This window comes from Episyrphus balteatus, chromosome 4 (assembly GCF_945859705.1).
Source record: "Episyrphus balteatus chromosome 4, idEpiBalt1.1, whole genome shotgun sequence".
In the NCBI taxonomy this organism is placed as follows: Eukaryota; Metazoa; Arthropoda; class Insecta; order Diptera; family Syrphidae; genus Episyrphus; species Episyrphus balteatus.
The window spans coordinates 16,839,644-16,856,630 of NC_079137.1; the positions used below are offsets into that span (position 1 = coordinate 16,839,644).

General features: G+C 31.0%; 1 protein-coding gene across 2 annotated transcripts in view; it reads left to right on the plus strand.

Moving 5' to 3' along the window:
* The first annotated feature begins 8,710 nt into the window (after positions 1-8,710).
* LOC129920183 (protein tweety-2-like) overlaps positions 8,711-16,987 on the plus strand; it is a 161,906-nt gene continuing 153,629 nt past the window's right edge. For both annotated transcript variants that reach the window (XM_056001415.1, XM_056001416.1), the window contains exon 1: positions 8,711-10,164. In XM_056001415.1, the coding sequence (XP_055857390.1) occupies positions 9,985-10,164 (180 nt within the window). In that variant the 5' untranslated portion in view covers positions 8,711-9,984. The remainder of the gene's footprint in view (positions 10,165-16,987) is intronic.

Here is a 16,987-nt window from a genome sequence, read left to right on the forward strand (position 1 = left end):
ATTTTGAAATGCCATTTTTTCATCAAAAACTTTGTTAGCAAAAGTAACCTTTGCTTTGAGCTCGAAGAAGACAATTTTACCATATTTATGGGAAGATAATACAGTACTTACCTCATAAAGCAAAAATTGAAAAAAACTGAATTCTCAAAGGAACATATTGGTATGCTTCTTTCATTCAAAAACAAAGTTTTATGGACCACATTCTCACAAATTTCTATCTCAATGATCCGGGAAAAGTAAAGGAACTGTTGAAGCTCCGTAAAATTTTGGTCAAGTTTGTTCAAGAAGCGAAAAGCACAACAACATGTCCCTTTGAGAATTCAATTTTTTTTCGATTTTTGTTTTATGAGATAAATACTGTATTATCATCCCATAAACATGGTGAAATTGTCTTCTTCGAGTTCAATGCAAAGGGTACTTTCGCTAACAAAGTTTTTGATAAAAGAATGGCATTTCCAAATTCAGACTTTTTGGAGTCAATCCCCGATTTAAAGTGAATTCTTCAAAATGCGTCTATTTTTTTTAGTGCATTTTTTTCATTTTTTGTCCATTTATGGTAAATTTTGAATAGTATAGTTGTATAATTATATTTTTGTGTTTTCATATTTGGTAATTTTTAATTTCCCGTGATAAATTCAGTTCTCCATAGATTTTTTAACACAAAACACCGAAATTATGACTTCCAACAGAAGATGCACTAATTTCAATGTTAAGTTTCGCCGTTTTGTCCAATTTTTTACAAATCTGTCAGTTTTATACGTGCTTGAAACACGTAAAATGCATTACCTTACCAACATTGAAAAAGAACGTTTGTCAAAATATTTTTTTCCCTCAAAAATTACCTAGTACTTTTTATACAAAAAATACAGCCTCGAAGCATAATACCAACTATATGACTGACATTGACCATCATGAGATTCACCATAATATACTTAATAAATAACCGTCAACTTCCTTATTTTATGTTTTACCGTTACAGATTATTCTCATCAGTTAGAAAAATGTTCATTTTGTCAAAATACTTTTCCGACCATTGTATGACGTATGGAAGAAAAGGCCGTGGAGTTAATACTACGTATCCATCACCTACCCTAAATCCGAGATTTAGCTCAGTAGATTTAGAATAAATTTCGAGATTTGTTCTAAATCTTGGATAGAGGGTAGGTGAAAATCTTGGACTTACGATAAGTGAACCCAAATCCGAAATTTAGAATAAATCTCGAGATAGTTATGGCTATCATTGGTTTTCATAACGTCGCCTCAATAAAATATTGTCGTATGTGCAAAATTGAGGTTTTGAGATTTGAATGCAGTTTTGCTAATTGATTTTTTCTCCTTCATTCTGTGAAATCCGTTTTTCGATATCTGTATCCGTTTCCGAGATAATCGCTATGCATTTTGTCGTATGTGTAGGTGTACAAACATTTTCAGTAGCTTTTTGTCGTAAGTGCACAGAAAACGTGCACATACGACAAAAATTATCACATACTACAATTTTTTCATACAAATCTGTGTTTTTCTTCGTTCGGTAAATAATTGTCGTATGTGCTGTTTTTGCAACACATACAACAATATTTTACTGGAATTTCAGTAAACGTTTGTCGTTTGTCCCATAAGGAAATGTACTGACGAGTGTAATTTCAGTTGCAATTAAGATGTCGAGCAGGTCGGACGAGTCGACCTGCGCCAAGTTTATCCGAGGAGCTTTATGCTCTATTTTATGCATACAAAATGCATACAATAGTGGTTTTATGATTTTATTAATTTAGGATACGTAACGAAATATTGGAAGATGAATTCTTTGATGCCGATCCTTTAGGTTCCCCCAATAATTCGAATCCAGTGACAATGAAAACTTGGACCTACGAAATTTGTATGAAGCTTTTATCGTGCTATCTTAAAACTGTAATAATTTGAGTAGTAAGGCCGACTTTTCACGAGTCGATTTTAGCCGCACACTGGTCGAAAAGCTTCGCCGCACGGCAAAAAACGACTCGTGAAAAGTCCCATAACTTAATTTTAGTAAACTGTGATCTCATTAATTCTAAAATTGCTTTAAAAATAATCTACCTATTATTTTTTTTTTCTATTTATGTGATTTTATCTTTAGGAAAGAATTTTGTTGTGAAGTCAATAACCCATAGTACCTACCCGAATTTAGCGAAACCTCGATTTTAACAAAAAATAAAACATACATCTCACTTCCAAATTAAAAAAGTTCTGTCATTTTATAGGTGAACTGCTTCTAAACCAATTGTTTAGAAGTTAGATGTAGGTATGTTATTTTATCATTGATGTTTTTGTTAAAATCGAGTTTTGCTAAACTCGGGTTATTACCAAGAGCCAATGTGTTTTAAAAAAGTTAATAAATTAACGTTAGTTATTTGTTTTGCGCATTGAATTTGACATCTATTTGTCGTATGTCGTAAAAAAGTGTCGAATAAAACATTGCTTATTTTTGTCGTATGTGTCATCAATTTGTCGTATGTGTTTGGCTAACAAATAGTTTCTGTGAAAACGTAACATACGACATCGGCATATTGGAGAAAATTGACTATTATTTGTTTCTGGATTGGAATATTGAAATAATTCTAACATAATTCAATAGACAAATATTTTCTGTATATGCCATGATATTTTTAAAAAAATTCACCGTACAGTTTTCGAGAAAAAAAAATCTGAACTTTAATTGCGTTTTCCCAAAAGTAGCCGAATGTAACATACGACATTATTTTATTGAGGCGACGATAATTAAAACCAATCATTGGAATTTTCATGACAGGTCGTTTATAGCAATCATTGAAAATGTTGTCATTGAAAATTCTTATCATTGAAAATTTCAGTTTTCCTGGTTGAAATGCAGCCGATCAATTTTATCTGACAGAAATGTATCAGTGAAACTGTGTGAAATTGAAACACAAATCCGTGGAACGATTCGTTTCTTTTTTTGATTATTATGAATCAGCTCTGTTCGGGAAAATGAATTTCCGTCTGTGAAAAAGAAAAAAACACATTTATAGCAAAAAATAGCTATTCAATTAAACTTTTTTTTCTCAAAAAAAAAAAAAAAAAAAAAACAGTAGGGGTATTCACGGTTCGATGCAAATGGTCTTGTATCTTGCAAAAGTGCAAAAGTGTAACATTTTCTTAAATTTAAACAGCCAAATATACAGACTATAATTTTTTTTATTTTTGCACTTTTGCTATACCCTTAACCCTATTGCAAAAATAAAATACAATGGTGCAAAATTTGTTTGTTGTAGTTGTAGTAGTAGGTAAATAAAATTTAGCAATTGTACACCTTTTCGTTGCACCGGGATTTATTCTAAATCTCGAATTGAAAGTAGTGAACATCTTGGATGTTGGAACCTAAATCCGAGGTTTAGGGAAGTAGATTTAGAATAAATCTCGAGATTTATTCTAAATCTATTCAGCTAAATCTCTGATTTAGGATAGGTGGAAACGTAGTATAAATCTTCTTAGCTAAATCTGGGATTTAGGGTAGGTGGAAACATAGTATAAAAGGAATACAAATAATTTATATCACAAAATTTTCTATATTAGCTTTGTTTTTTTGTTTATCTATATAGATTTTGTGCAAAAAAACGACATCGAGATATTTGAAATCAAAACAATTTACATGTTTAAAACAAAAAAAACTTTATCTGTATAGATTTTTGAAAAATCCAGGGGGGTCATTCCGTAATTTTGAAAACGATAATCGAATCGATGATAATCGTTTTAAAGTTTGAGAATCTTTAAAGCTATTTTAAGTCAATTCTGATTCAATATTTCCTAAATAGTTTATATAAATAAAAGTTTTCGTATCCTTAGAAGTCGTATTAGTCTAGGTGATTTAGTAGTTTCCTCTTACTCGGGTGTCCGAGGTTCGATTCCCGAAATTGAAATTGTTTTTTTTTTTTATTTTCTCAATAATCGTCAATACATAAACGATAGCTAAATAGGTCTCGTTTTTGGAAAATTTATTCGTTTTTGGATGCAATATTTAATTTTTTAAAAGTGTTTGTTAATTTATTCCAATCACTGATTAATTTGCAAACTCCACAAACAAAAAAAATATAAATGATTAATTTCTACAAATAACCATAATGTTAGAGTAAATTATTTTAATATGTGTATCCAAAAACTATTCGTTTTTTAATACAAGATATAGCCGGAATGTATGTTGAACGGCGGCCGTTGTTTAAATTAATAGTTTCTAATACTAAAACGAACGCTTCTTTGGATAGGCAAAAGTTTTGAAAAAATCTGTGAGAATTATTATCAAAATGGTCATGTACACTTACATATGCGTTGGAAGAGACAAGGGATTTGATTTGTCTCTAAGTTGCCTTCTTAATCGTATCGTACCTATATAATTTTTGAAAATTTTTATTTTCCAAAATTAATGCGTTTAAACGTCGAAAAAATTTGGATCAATAAGAATTTTTTAATGACCCAAAAGTCAAAACTTACATACATTGAATATAATTTTGGAAAATGCATAAAATGTTTTGTTACACATATTAAAATAATTTACTCTAACATTATGGTTATTCGTAGAAATTAATCATTAATATTTTTTTTCTTAGTGGAGTTTGCAAATTATTCGGTGATTGGAATAAATTAATAAACACTTTTAAAAAATCAAATATTGCATCTAAAAAGGAATAAATTCTTCAAAAACGAGACCTATTTAGCTATCGTTTATTTATTGACGATTATTGAGAAAAAAAAAAAAACAATTTCAATTTCGGGAATCGAACCTCGGACACCCGAGTAAGAGGCAACTACTAAATCACCTAGACTAATACGACTTCTAAGGATACGAAAACTTTTATTTATATATAGTAGAGTAACTAAAGCAAATTATTAGGGAACCCGGCCGAACAGCTCTGATTTTGACGATTTTTTTTTCAAACGTAGGTAATTAAAAATACTTTAAAGTCTATAGAATAAAAATTGCCGGTGTTGCCGTATTGTTTTTTTAAATTAAAATTAAATTTTTTTTAACAAAACCATTTTTTTTGCTTAAATTTCATAAAACAAATGATAGCAAAAGATTCTCTAGGTAATTTAAGGAAAATATATAAAAGGCAGTAAGGGACAATCTTCCATCGTTTAGGCAATAAATGCAATTTTCTAACATTCTGACCTCAAACACAAAAAAAATATTTTGAAAACAACGACAACACCTACAATATTTTAAAATACATTTTTAAAAAGCCAGGAGCTCATTCTTATCTCTTAAATTTAAATCCACTAAATTTAATCAAGACTTTTTGAAAAAATGGTCCTCAAACTCAGAATTAAAAAAAAATGTTATTAGAAAAATTTAAAATGACTTTTTTCCAAACTTTTTGTAATAAAATATGAATTTATTTAAAAAAAATGTTTGGCCATAAATATAATCAGTTGAATTTCGAAGCAAAAAAGGTAAAATATATCACACTTTTGAAAAAAAATGAAAAATTACTTCAATTTCAATGGTTTTTTTTATTAAAACTAAATTTTTGCATTGAAATAATTAATTTTCTCAAAGACTGTGGTAAATAGGAAATTTAAATTTTTGCTATTTAACTTTCAACAGTAAGGGTTATTAAATGAATAAAAAATAATTTTATGTTTAGATGTTGAACTTTAAAAAAAAAAAATAAGTTACATTTTTTTTCAAAACTTTTATTAAAAAAGTTCTTCCAAAATGAAATACTTTTTAATTTTTTTCATAAACCGTAATACATATTGACATTTCCTTTTATAATTTGAAATCATAATAAATGCGGCCAAAAAAATTTGAAAATAAATGCATTTTATATTACGACCAAGTTTAAAAACGACATGTTAAAATTTTTTCAATAATTTTTTTTTTTTCAAAAATCTGAGTTCAATTACCATTCTTTCAAAAGCCGTTCATTCAATTAACTTAATTTTAATTTTACATATATTACTAAGCTTCTAGCTTTTAAAAAATGTATATTTGAATATTGTAGGTGTTGCCGTTGTGTTCAAATATTTTTTTTTTGTGTTTGAAGTCAATTAATAAGAAAATTGCATCTATCGCTTGAACTGTTTAAGATTGTCCCTCACTTCCATATATTTTTTTTCCTTGAATTTCCTAGACAATCTTTTGGCATCAATTAATTTATGAAATTTAAGAAAAATTTTTGAAAAAAATTTGTTTTTGTTCACAAAAAACTTCAATTAAATTTAAAAAATCAAAACGGCAACACCGGCAATTTTTAATCTATAGACTTTAAAGTATTTTTAATTACCGACGTTTGAAAAAAAGATCATCAAAATCTAAGCTGTTCGGCCGGGTTCCTTAATATTGACAATTTTTGAGCTTTAGTTACTCCACTAATAAACTATTTAGGAAATATTGAATCAGAATTGACTTAAAATAGCTTTTAAGATTCTCAAACTGTAAAACGATTATCATCGATTCGATTATGGTTTTCAAAATTACGGAATGACACCCCAGATAATTATCCAGATTTTACTTTCTCTCGATAAAAACAGTAGTGCCAAGGTAATTTATTTGTTGTGTTATAGGTATTTTATACAGAAATATCTAAAAATATTAACAAACAAAAAGTGGAGAAAATGAGTTTTGAAAAAAATCTCTCATAGAAAAAAATTATCATAAATTTGTTTGACATGGTTGCATTGAAATGTAAATAGGTATTTCGAGATATACGCAATGCACTTTTCATATAAAAGTCTTAAATGGATTCTGATAAGATTGTTGAACAAATATACATACATACATATGTATAAAATTACCAAAGTTTTTCGAAAAATTATTAAATAAAAATAAAAGAGTTTCCACGTTTGATTTTTAAAAAATTGAAAAAAAATTCAATATGGCTACCTTCAAACGACTAAAACACAAGAACGATATCGTGAAGCATTATGCAACTTGGTCTTAAAATGTAGCTAAGAATATACAAATGATTTTTGGTTTTTTGTTAATTTTTTTTTTTTTTTTCATCCAGCAAGGATGATTTACTCCATACGGAGTAAAAAAAAAATACATAAGAACGTCAAATTACAGTGGTGCCAAACATTTGCACGGATTTCAAAAATCCCGATGTCGTTTTTTTGCACAAAATCTATATACCAAATAAACAAAAAAAAAACAAAACAACTATTGCTTATGAGTTAATGATTGTTATAAGCTGCGTTCCTTTGGAAATATTTATCTACTGCTTAGTCAGCTATTACATGAAGCCTCAAGAGGCTTGACTCTTTTTTCTAATTTTCTTTTGATAATCATTATGTGAGGCGCGTACTATTACACGATGCCTCTTGAGTCCAGGACTCAAATTTGACATTTCTCTTTTGATTTAAAATTTGTTGTTGTATTGCACCAAGAAGCAAAAAGAAATGAAAGAGAATGTTGAAAAAAGGAAAAGTGGAAAAAGAAACGTCAAAAAAGAGTCTCAGAATTCCGACCCACGACTCTCTGGTCGGATAATTTTTTGTTTCATCTTTTTACTCTTTTGCACCCATTACGTTTGAAAAGAGGCGCGCCTCTTGAGGCTTCATGTAATAGCTGACTTAGTACTTAAAACTACTTTGATCTACTTTTGCTATACTGAAAAAGTAGTTCAAAGCAGCTTTAAGTACTAAGCAGTAGATAAATATTTCCAAAGGAACGCAGCTATAATGATTTGTACTATTCAAACAGTTTTCATATCATTGAAATATAGGTATGTTTTTGACTATTTTTGCTAATATTTTGGAGATGTGTGGTCGGTATTATTAGCAAAATAATTCAAATGTCAAACGAAAATCTGAAAATAAATCGGTGTGAACACTTTTCGAGTTTTCGAAAACTTTTTAAGGAAAACCGCGTTGTGGCTTTGGCTATTTGTAGTTTTTGCATTGCATGAAAGATTGATCGAATGTATCAAATTTTGATTAAAATATATTTTGTTCAACAAACAAATCCTTCCAAATCCAAATTGTAAAACGCAAATTGATGCAAATAATTGTGAATGCTGCCATTCATATCGACCACAACAATTTTTTTTTTTAGTACTGCTTACCCCGCCATCTACATTCTCACACTAAATACTCAAGCTTACCTCATTTATGTCAAAATCTCTCCAATTCACCATGCCCGACCCGATTTCTTGTTCCATTTCATGTCGTTTTTTCAACAAAAACAAACACACTTACCCCGTTTGTATGGCGATTTGAATCCGAATTGAATCAGGATTTAGGTCTATATATACCTGAATCGAATTGAATCCGGATTTGTCGATCCGATCCGACTCGGGGAGCTGAATCGAATCGAAAATATGCATATATACCAAACGAATTGAATACTCGAGATATAATTTATTGTGGAAATTGTGTGTGATTGTCTTCTTATTTGCAAATTTTACTGTATGTATGTATTATGATATCTAGTTTTACTTGCACCTTGTTTTTGGTTAGATTTTTCTATTTTACTGCAAATATATTTAAAAGAAAAATTGTGTTTTCGATTCTATTTCAATTCGATTCCTCGATCTGGTACTTCCATATACCTGGATCGAAATTTCGATTCAGTTTCAATTCGATCTTTAAATCGGTCATACAAACGGGGTAACTTTTCTCCCTTTTTCTCACTCTTTCCAGTGAAATTAACAAACCACCTCAATCGCATGCGCTCTCATTCTAATCACCGGGCTTTTTGCAGTTTTTCTTTTAGACCCATTTTCTCTGGAATCTGGAACGAAGAAGAAACTCCTTTTAGTTTTTCTTTTTAGTAGTTTCTCATCATCGGTCGTGCTGTGTTGTCTCAATTTCAAGACTTTAACCAAAAATCAGAGTGTTCTCGCACAAAACAAAACAAATTCGATTGTTGCAAAAAATTTTCACTCAACACTACTTTTTTCTCTTTTAACTGTGAAATTTCTAATTTTATCTAATTGATAAGAATTCCACGTGAATTTTTTATGTTATCAATTTTTATATATTTTTATGTGCGTTCCAGTTTGAAGTAAAAATAAAATTATAACAAAAAAAAATATGTAAAATCAAAATGTGCTCCTTTGTGACACCAATACCAACATCAATATCTCCACTGTCGTTTTTCATGCTTCTGATTCACTCTTGCCTCTTGGCATCCTAATCAAGTTTAAAAGAGATAGCTCTATCTGTACGTTCACGTATTCAAAAAATCGGAGTATATCCCACACTACCACTACCAACGTGTACCAAGGGATGAAATGAGATTTCTGTTTTCTTTTTGGAATTTGTATCGCAACTTGCCGTTGTCGTCGTTCTTCATCGCTGTCGTCGTAGCTTCGTCCTTTTTCCCAGTGCGCGATATGCTTCAATTCAATTGTGTGCTTTAAATTTAAAAAAAATCTCAATTGCAGTGAATAAGGTTTGATTTATCTAAAATTTAAGAAATTGTTTTATCAAAGTCCACAAAAAGCCTGTATTTCTTTACTTCATGGAGGTGAGAATGTGTGATAAAATGCGAAAAACATCTAGGCATCATCATTTACCTTCTGTGTGAAGTGAAAGTGAGTGTTATATAAATATATATTGTATATATATATAACAAGGACGACGTATAGTTTTGGTGTAAGAGAAAAGAAGAAATATACAAAAAAAAAAAAAAAAAACCGGGAGCACTAAAGCACCCCACCCTCTTGCTCTTGTCCGGGCGAATCTCTGTGATTCCTTTTATTGTCACATTTTATATTGTCGTTGTCGTTGTATCAATCTAATAATAGTGCCAATTGCGGTTTGAAAAAAGAAATTAAACAAAAAAAAAAAACAGCTCTTTGCCACCTCGAGCAGTGGGTGAAGTGAAGCGAGAACTCCACCATCTCGAATATTTCTCCACCCATCATAATCGTCGCCACATTCTCACCATCACCATCAAAAACAACAACCTTCAACAACCATACTAACACAAACCAGAGCCAGCCAGAGTGTGTAGCTCTACCTACAAAATAAAAAGGATAAACTTACACTTTTATGACGTCAGCGAGAGCTGAAGGAGCAAACAGTATCATCAGCATCAGTTTCAGTACGAGTAGCAGCAGCATGGACCAACCCAGTATCCTTGTGCGAATTCTACATGCGATTCCGCATGTGAATTACACATTTCGTCGGGTTAATGACACTTTCAATCCGGACAGCGATATTTATCTCGAGGTAGGTAGTAGTTGAAGAAAAAAGCACAGCAGCAGCTCCAACTTCAATTTCAACTCCAACTCTTTCCTTTTTTCTTTGTATTTTTACTTTTTTCTACAAGAGTATATTATAATCATCATCATCATCATCGTTGCTTTTGCTCCTCTCGGTCTCCTTTGCATTGGACTCTGTGTTGGGTGTTGAGAGGGTGGGAGGGATGTTTTTTTTTTTTTTTTTTTAATTTTCAAAGGTGTACCTATTCGACATCCAGCAGCAAAGCAGTATCTTCAATTCTTTTTATATTTGGTTTTGTTGTTTTTTTTTTTTTTATTTTTCATGTTTGCTTTATCCCTTATCCTTGGTTCTATAAAGGATTCCGTTTTGGAGTTTCTCTGTCTTTTGGTGTGTAGGTATAAATGGTGAAAATCTCTCGTCCTCATTGCTGGCAAAGCTGCGTTAACACATCAACATTTTGATATATTTTTTAACTTTACTTCAATTTTCATCTTAAAAAAAAAAATTAAGAAATTCAATAGATTTTGGATAATTTTGAGAGAAAAAATTGAATAGTTAAGAGATTTTTTTGAAACTATTTGTTCGGTTCTTTTTTTTTCTTTTTCTTTCATTGGAAAATCGAAAAAATTCACCTGGGCCCTATAATTGCTCCAACCACTTTGCACTCTGCATTTTGCAACTTTGCAAATTCTGTTGCACCAAACTCTAATTTGCAAAGAGGAAATTATTTTTTTGAAAAGTAAAACAAAAATTCCTTCTTTGCAAATTTTGTTGCACCAACCACAAATTTGCAAAACAGAAAGTACTTTTCTGAAAAGCGCAAAGTTTTGCTAATTTGTAAAGAATTCTTTGATTTCATTGCACCAAACAAAAAAACTTTGCACTTTCCATTTAAAATTCTGCAAAGTTTTGCAATAATATGCAAAGACAAAATTTCATTTGCGGATGGCCATTTCTCGTGTAAAGTTCGGGTATATTAAATGATAATTTTAAATACATCGCTTTGAACGACTTTTTGAAGATGAATAGTATACCTAGTAATAGTTACGTCTTACGTGAGTGATGTTAAATTAACAATAAATTTTGAAATTAGGAATAATTAACTATTTTGAATAATTTATTAACTATGGTTAGTAGGTAGGTACGTGAAAACAAGTTGAAGTGACATTGTTGGAATTTGTTGTCTTCTTTTTACAAATCATTTAGGAACTATTTGTTGTTAGATAATATTAAACTGTCAAACTACCATTTTTTTTTAGAATAATGCCTATTCCATTAATATAACTGAAAGTCATGTTTTTATTCAAAATAAATTTTCTCTCATCATAAAATTTCAAAAATTCCATTTTAATTTAATTTTTTCGCAGCTAAATAAAAGAAATAAAAATGTTTGTATTGTATTGAAAATCAAACACCTGATTTCACAGATCAACACACTTCAGATCACGGAAGTGAATTGGAAATAGTTACGAATCGTGACTATTTGACACTTCAAAGGAGTTTAGGAACGATGTTCAGCTGTCAAATAAATACAAATTGTAATTAAGCAAAAGACCATATTTCGATATTATAAACATAAATGAACTATGGTAAAATAAATAACGCACTCCTGCCCTCTGCTTTATGGCCACATAGCTTCCTCTAGAATTGTCAACCACCTTATTCAAAATTATGCGACATTCAATGAATGATTGCAATTTAAAGTTAAAATAATGATATTCTATTATTTTTTCTTTAAACAAATTAAACAAAAAAAAAATAACAAATGATAAAGTAAAGTACAACAAAATTTCAAAAGATCTCATTGTTTAATAGCGTTTTCGTTTGGTCGTCCGGGACTGTCCGGAATTCTCCCGAACGATTCTAAAACTGATCGTTTGGCACTCAATGACAGTTCTAATTCTGGAAAGAAGAGAAAATCGATTCCGAATTTTGAGGCAGAATCAAAACCAGAATCACGCACACATGTTAACACTTAAGACGTCAAAGTAATGAAATGTCATTCTTTGTTGTTCATTTTTAAATTTCAAGATTTTTAACTATGCACAAACTTTAAACTATATTAAAATAATGTGAAGAAAACAAAACAAAAATAGATAACTTAATGATAATAAAAAAAAAATAAACAAAACAAAACTTTCATCAGACGTTCGCATTTGATGTTTCACAAATACAAAGAAACCCAAACTTCAGAATAAAAAAAAGTATCCAACTCTGATCGTTTGGCATTCCGGATCGGACAGTCCCGGACGCTTCTAAGAATTCCCAAACGAAAACGCTATAAGTCAGCTATTACACGAAGCCTCTTTTCAAAACCAATGAGTGCAAAAGAGAAAGAAGATAAAACAAAAAACTGTCCGACCGGAGAGTCGTGGCTCGAAATTGTGAGACTCTTTTTTGACGTTTCTTTTTCCACTTTTTCTTTTTTCAACATTCCATTTCGTTTGTTTTGCTTCTTGGTGCGATACAACAACAAAAAATTTTAAAGAAGAAAAAGAGAAATGTCAAATTTGGGGAAAATTTAATTTTTGGTGCAACATTTTGCACTTTTACCTTGCAGAAAAGTTTTGTTTTGCAAAGTTGCAAAATGAAAAGTGCAAAGTGGTTGGTGCAATAGGGCACTGGTTTTGATGGATGTTTTTAAAAAAGAAAAATGTATCTCCTACAACAGCACGCGTGCGATTTTCTTCTTGAGTAAGCTAGTGGTCTTAACAAAAAAAATATGAGAAGCCATGCAATAGAATAGAAAAATTACAGAAGTCAGTTTATTTCTTTGCGATTTAAAAAGATTCCTAGTAGGAATCTCCTACGTTAATGTATAAACTTTTGTTTATCTCCATTTATCATTAATAGGTACTAAGGGTTGAATTGGCCCTCAACCAACAAGATTGTTCAGCCGGCTTTATCCTTAGCTTACTGCCAACGGCGTATGTAAGCAGGGTGTAACGGTGTCATGAAGTAAAGTCAGAATTTCGGCTGTGAAAAGATAACCGGATTTTTCAATGTTAATATTCCAAGTTAATATTTTGTTCAGCAAACTTTGTTTTTTAAGACTACTCGGCACTAACAAGGCTTTGACTTGGCCAAATTATTAAAAATAGAACTAGAAATATGTCCCAGTCATTTTTCAAAGCTACAAGTACGTTAGTTGCTCAGGTGTGCTTTTTCTTCTCTTCCCGTCACTTAAAGATGGTACACAAATTTTCAATCGATTTCAAATTGGATAATTGTTACGGCTATTCTAAACCAAGAGTATTTTCTGCCCCAAACTACTGTTTAACGAACTTTTAAGAATTTTTGGCATCATAACTTGCAGAAAGAGACATTTCTTTCTTCTTTAATGGAGCCATTATCGACTCCAACATCTTTCTATTCTGGAAGTGATGCATAATTCCGTTGATTTGGTGTAACGGGCTAGAGCCTACAGCTGAAAAAAACCCAAACCTTCAAAGCAGAAACACAATCACGCTTTGCCGTCGATTTTGACAAGTGCCACAATAACGCTTTTTCTACGTACGCTTTTTTTGACAAACGTAAGGAAACGTAAGGAAGCGACATTTATCAGACATACTTACAGTCACCCACATAATTATTGGGCCAAATGTGAATAAAAAAAATAAATTATAACAAAACTAGGTGTGTTTTTTTGTTTCTCTATATAGATTTTGCACAAAAAAACGACATCGAGATATTTTAAATAAAAACAATCTACGTATTTAAAACAACAATAATTTAATGATGTTGTTGTTTAAAAAACAATTTATTTTGATTGGTTTTGTTTTTATAACTATAGGATTAAAGAATAAACAAATTGTTATGTATTTTACAACACATTATAATATCCTTCTTCATTTTTCCACATTTAAATCAAGATAAAGACTTGGCCCAATAATTTTGTGAGTGACTGTGTTTTTTTTTTATTTGACAGCACATTTTATGTTTCAATCAGCTGTTCAAAGTCAAAGTGACAGAAACGCGCTTTGAGGATTTCTCAACGTAACGCGACGACGCATCTGGCAAAGCGTGATTGTGTTTCAGCTTTCACTGATCATCTGCTATGCTTCACTGTTTTTGGTTTCAAACATGTCCATGTTTGAGCTACTAGCTGCCGTTTCACGATTGGAATAAAACAATTTAAAATTTCTTTTATCACTGAAAAGCATATTTTTCCGTTGTGTTATGAAGCAATTCAGATGATTTTTTGTAAATACAACCATGATAAAGTATTTTTATTTTGAAATTTAAGTGTTTCAATGTCCATTCATTGCCTAATTTTTTAGACAATGCTTAGTACCTATAAAGGAATGGCTTTTTTCTGAGCCGAAAGACATAAAGACCAAATCTCTCAAACCCTTCCTTACAGAACTTGATGTTGGAGGCAGATTTAGCTCCTCAAAAATCGTTTAAGAAGTCGCAAAAGGATCCTTTATCAAAAACCACATCCACCCAAGTGATCTGCTTCAACTGATTTTTCGCTTTTTTATTTTTTGACGATATCAAACTCACTTGACGTTGCAATTTGCAACTTTCCAAAGGGATAATATTTTGTTTTATTTCGGCTTGAAAGTGTTCTATAACTCAGTAACGAATTTGATAACTATAACCCATTTTTCCGTTATTTCATTAGATCAGTATTTTCTATTGAAATTGCTTAACTGGTATATAAACTTTCTAGAAAAAATATTAAAACAATATTTTGTTCCAGTTTTGTGTTATAAAATTTCAATTGATGAAAATGACAAAAAAATCCGGAATGTTTTTAACAGCACTGTCAGACCTATGATGGTAGCCGATCGGTAAAATATCCGATCGGAGAAAAGTTCCGATCGGAAGATTTTTGTATTCACGGTACCCGAATTTGAGGAGAGAAATTATTCCAATTTTTTTGGTTTTTATATTTTTCGGATAATTTTTCACGTTTAATTTTCTATCGGGAAGAATCGGAAAGAAAAAAAAGCATAAAGCACAACGCGTCTCAAATATTTTGACAGTTCACTGCATAGCATCGCATGTATTTTAAATTTTCAACGCACCTAAGATTTTTTTTCGTACATCTGTCCGATTTTACTGTCGGAAGGGTTAAAATCATATGAAAATTGAAAAATTCGTACAAATCGGATAAAATTTTCTTCCGATCGGCTACCATCATAGGGCTGTGTATGTATATGGTCATATATTAGGATTATTGTGATTCGTTGGATAAAATTAGGCATTGATAGACTCCAAGTTGAGATCTGTTTTTACAGTTTTGAATGGATTTAAAATCCAAAAAAGGATTATATTCAAAGCTTTTAAACCTCCAGTGAAATGTAACACGAGTAGTCCCGTGGTCTACAATCGTAGACTATTTGGTTTTCTCTGCTAAAATATGTTTTTGTATTTTTGAGTACTGAAACCACGGTTTATACATAGAATAACATCTTAACTTTCATATTTAGAGCTGTTTGCTCAAACGAAACTTAAGAATTTAAGTTCTACATAAAACATTATGTGACATCTTACACAGAGGACAAAGTAGGGAATAAGATTTTATGTTCTACTTAAATATTTTAGTTTCGTTTCAGAAAATGGCCCTTAATAATAATTTAAACCGGTGTTTTGTATAAATATGTACATAAATTTGAACGACACGAGTACGAAAATGTGGGCGCTAAGATTTGATGGTGATTTTTTGTAAAGGGGTTCAATACAAATATAATTTTTACTATAGGAGAGGGTCTACCTCCCCCCTTTAGGCAGGAGGGGCAATTCTCAAAGATATGACCTAAAATAAAAAAAAAAAATACGGCAACAACGGCAAATTATCAAATTTTGTTCAAAATTTAAAAGTTAAAGTTTCTTCGAATCCTAGAGCAACTTTGTTCATACCCAACCTTGCCCCCACCCCAAATCTTATAGGTTATCGCACTCGTGCCTCACCTCCTCATCTTAGCTTCATTTTATACATTCAAAATTGTGATCCGTATGTAAGTTCTGAAATACTCGGAGCATATTTAGTACATAGAAGATGTCAGAGTTTTCTCGCCTCTTCATCCACCCAAATCGTAGGAAGCACTGTTGCTTTGAAAAAAATGTTCGGAATAGGCCTGAGCATTTATCAAGTGCTAGTTGTAAGGATGGGGCTATAGTGAATACAAGGGAAAGTTTCCCTTGTTTCAAACATGGGTACTTAAATTATTAAGAATTTTTTTCGCAATTCATTGGTATCGGCTGCTATGATATTTTGTTTCCTAGAAATAAATTCCGACGAATATTAACGATGCCTAAATAAATTCGGAAGGTAAAATAATATTACGAAGTTTCAACATTTATGACGACTTCCTCATCAGGGAAGAACAAGTAAGTTCTGTTCATCAATTTAATAGTTAGATCAGAATAGAACAGAACAGGACATTCAAATACACCAAGAGGGGTTTCATCCTTCAGCTTATAACGCTAGGGGGAAATACTCTTCGACCGTACTGTATTTCTCAATTGCTCAATTGGAGAAACTGCAATTAGCAGGAGGTATCTGTTGTAGTGTTTCGTGTAGTACAGTTAGAAAAATTAAATTTCGAGAGTTATATCTATTGATTGCCACCTCAAAAATCAATCAAACTATAATTTTTGGTTAGGGCTGAATCTGCTTTATTCCATTGCCTTACAGGATTTTCGATACAGCAAAGTCGTTCTGAATCTGCAGTACTCTCTTCAACCAGCGAAATTGAAAATTATACCTCTTTTTTTTTCATTTACCTCTGTCATGTGAGTATTTGTAAGTATCTTATTGAGGCTCGAGATCATCAGCGAGTTTGATATTTCCCAAATTCTAAAAAAAATTCTTTTTTCA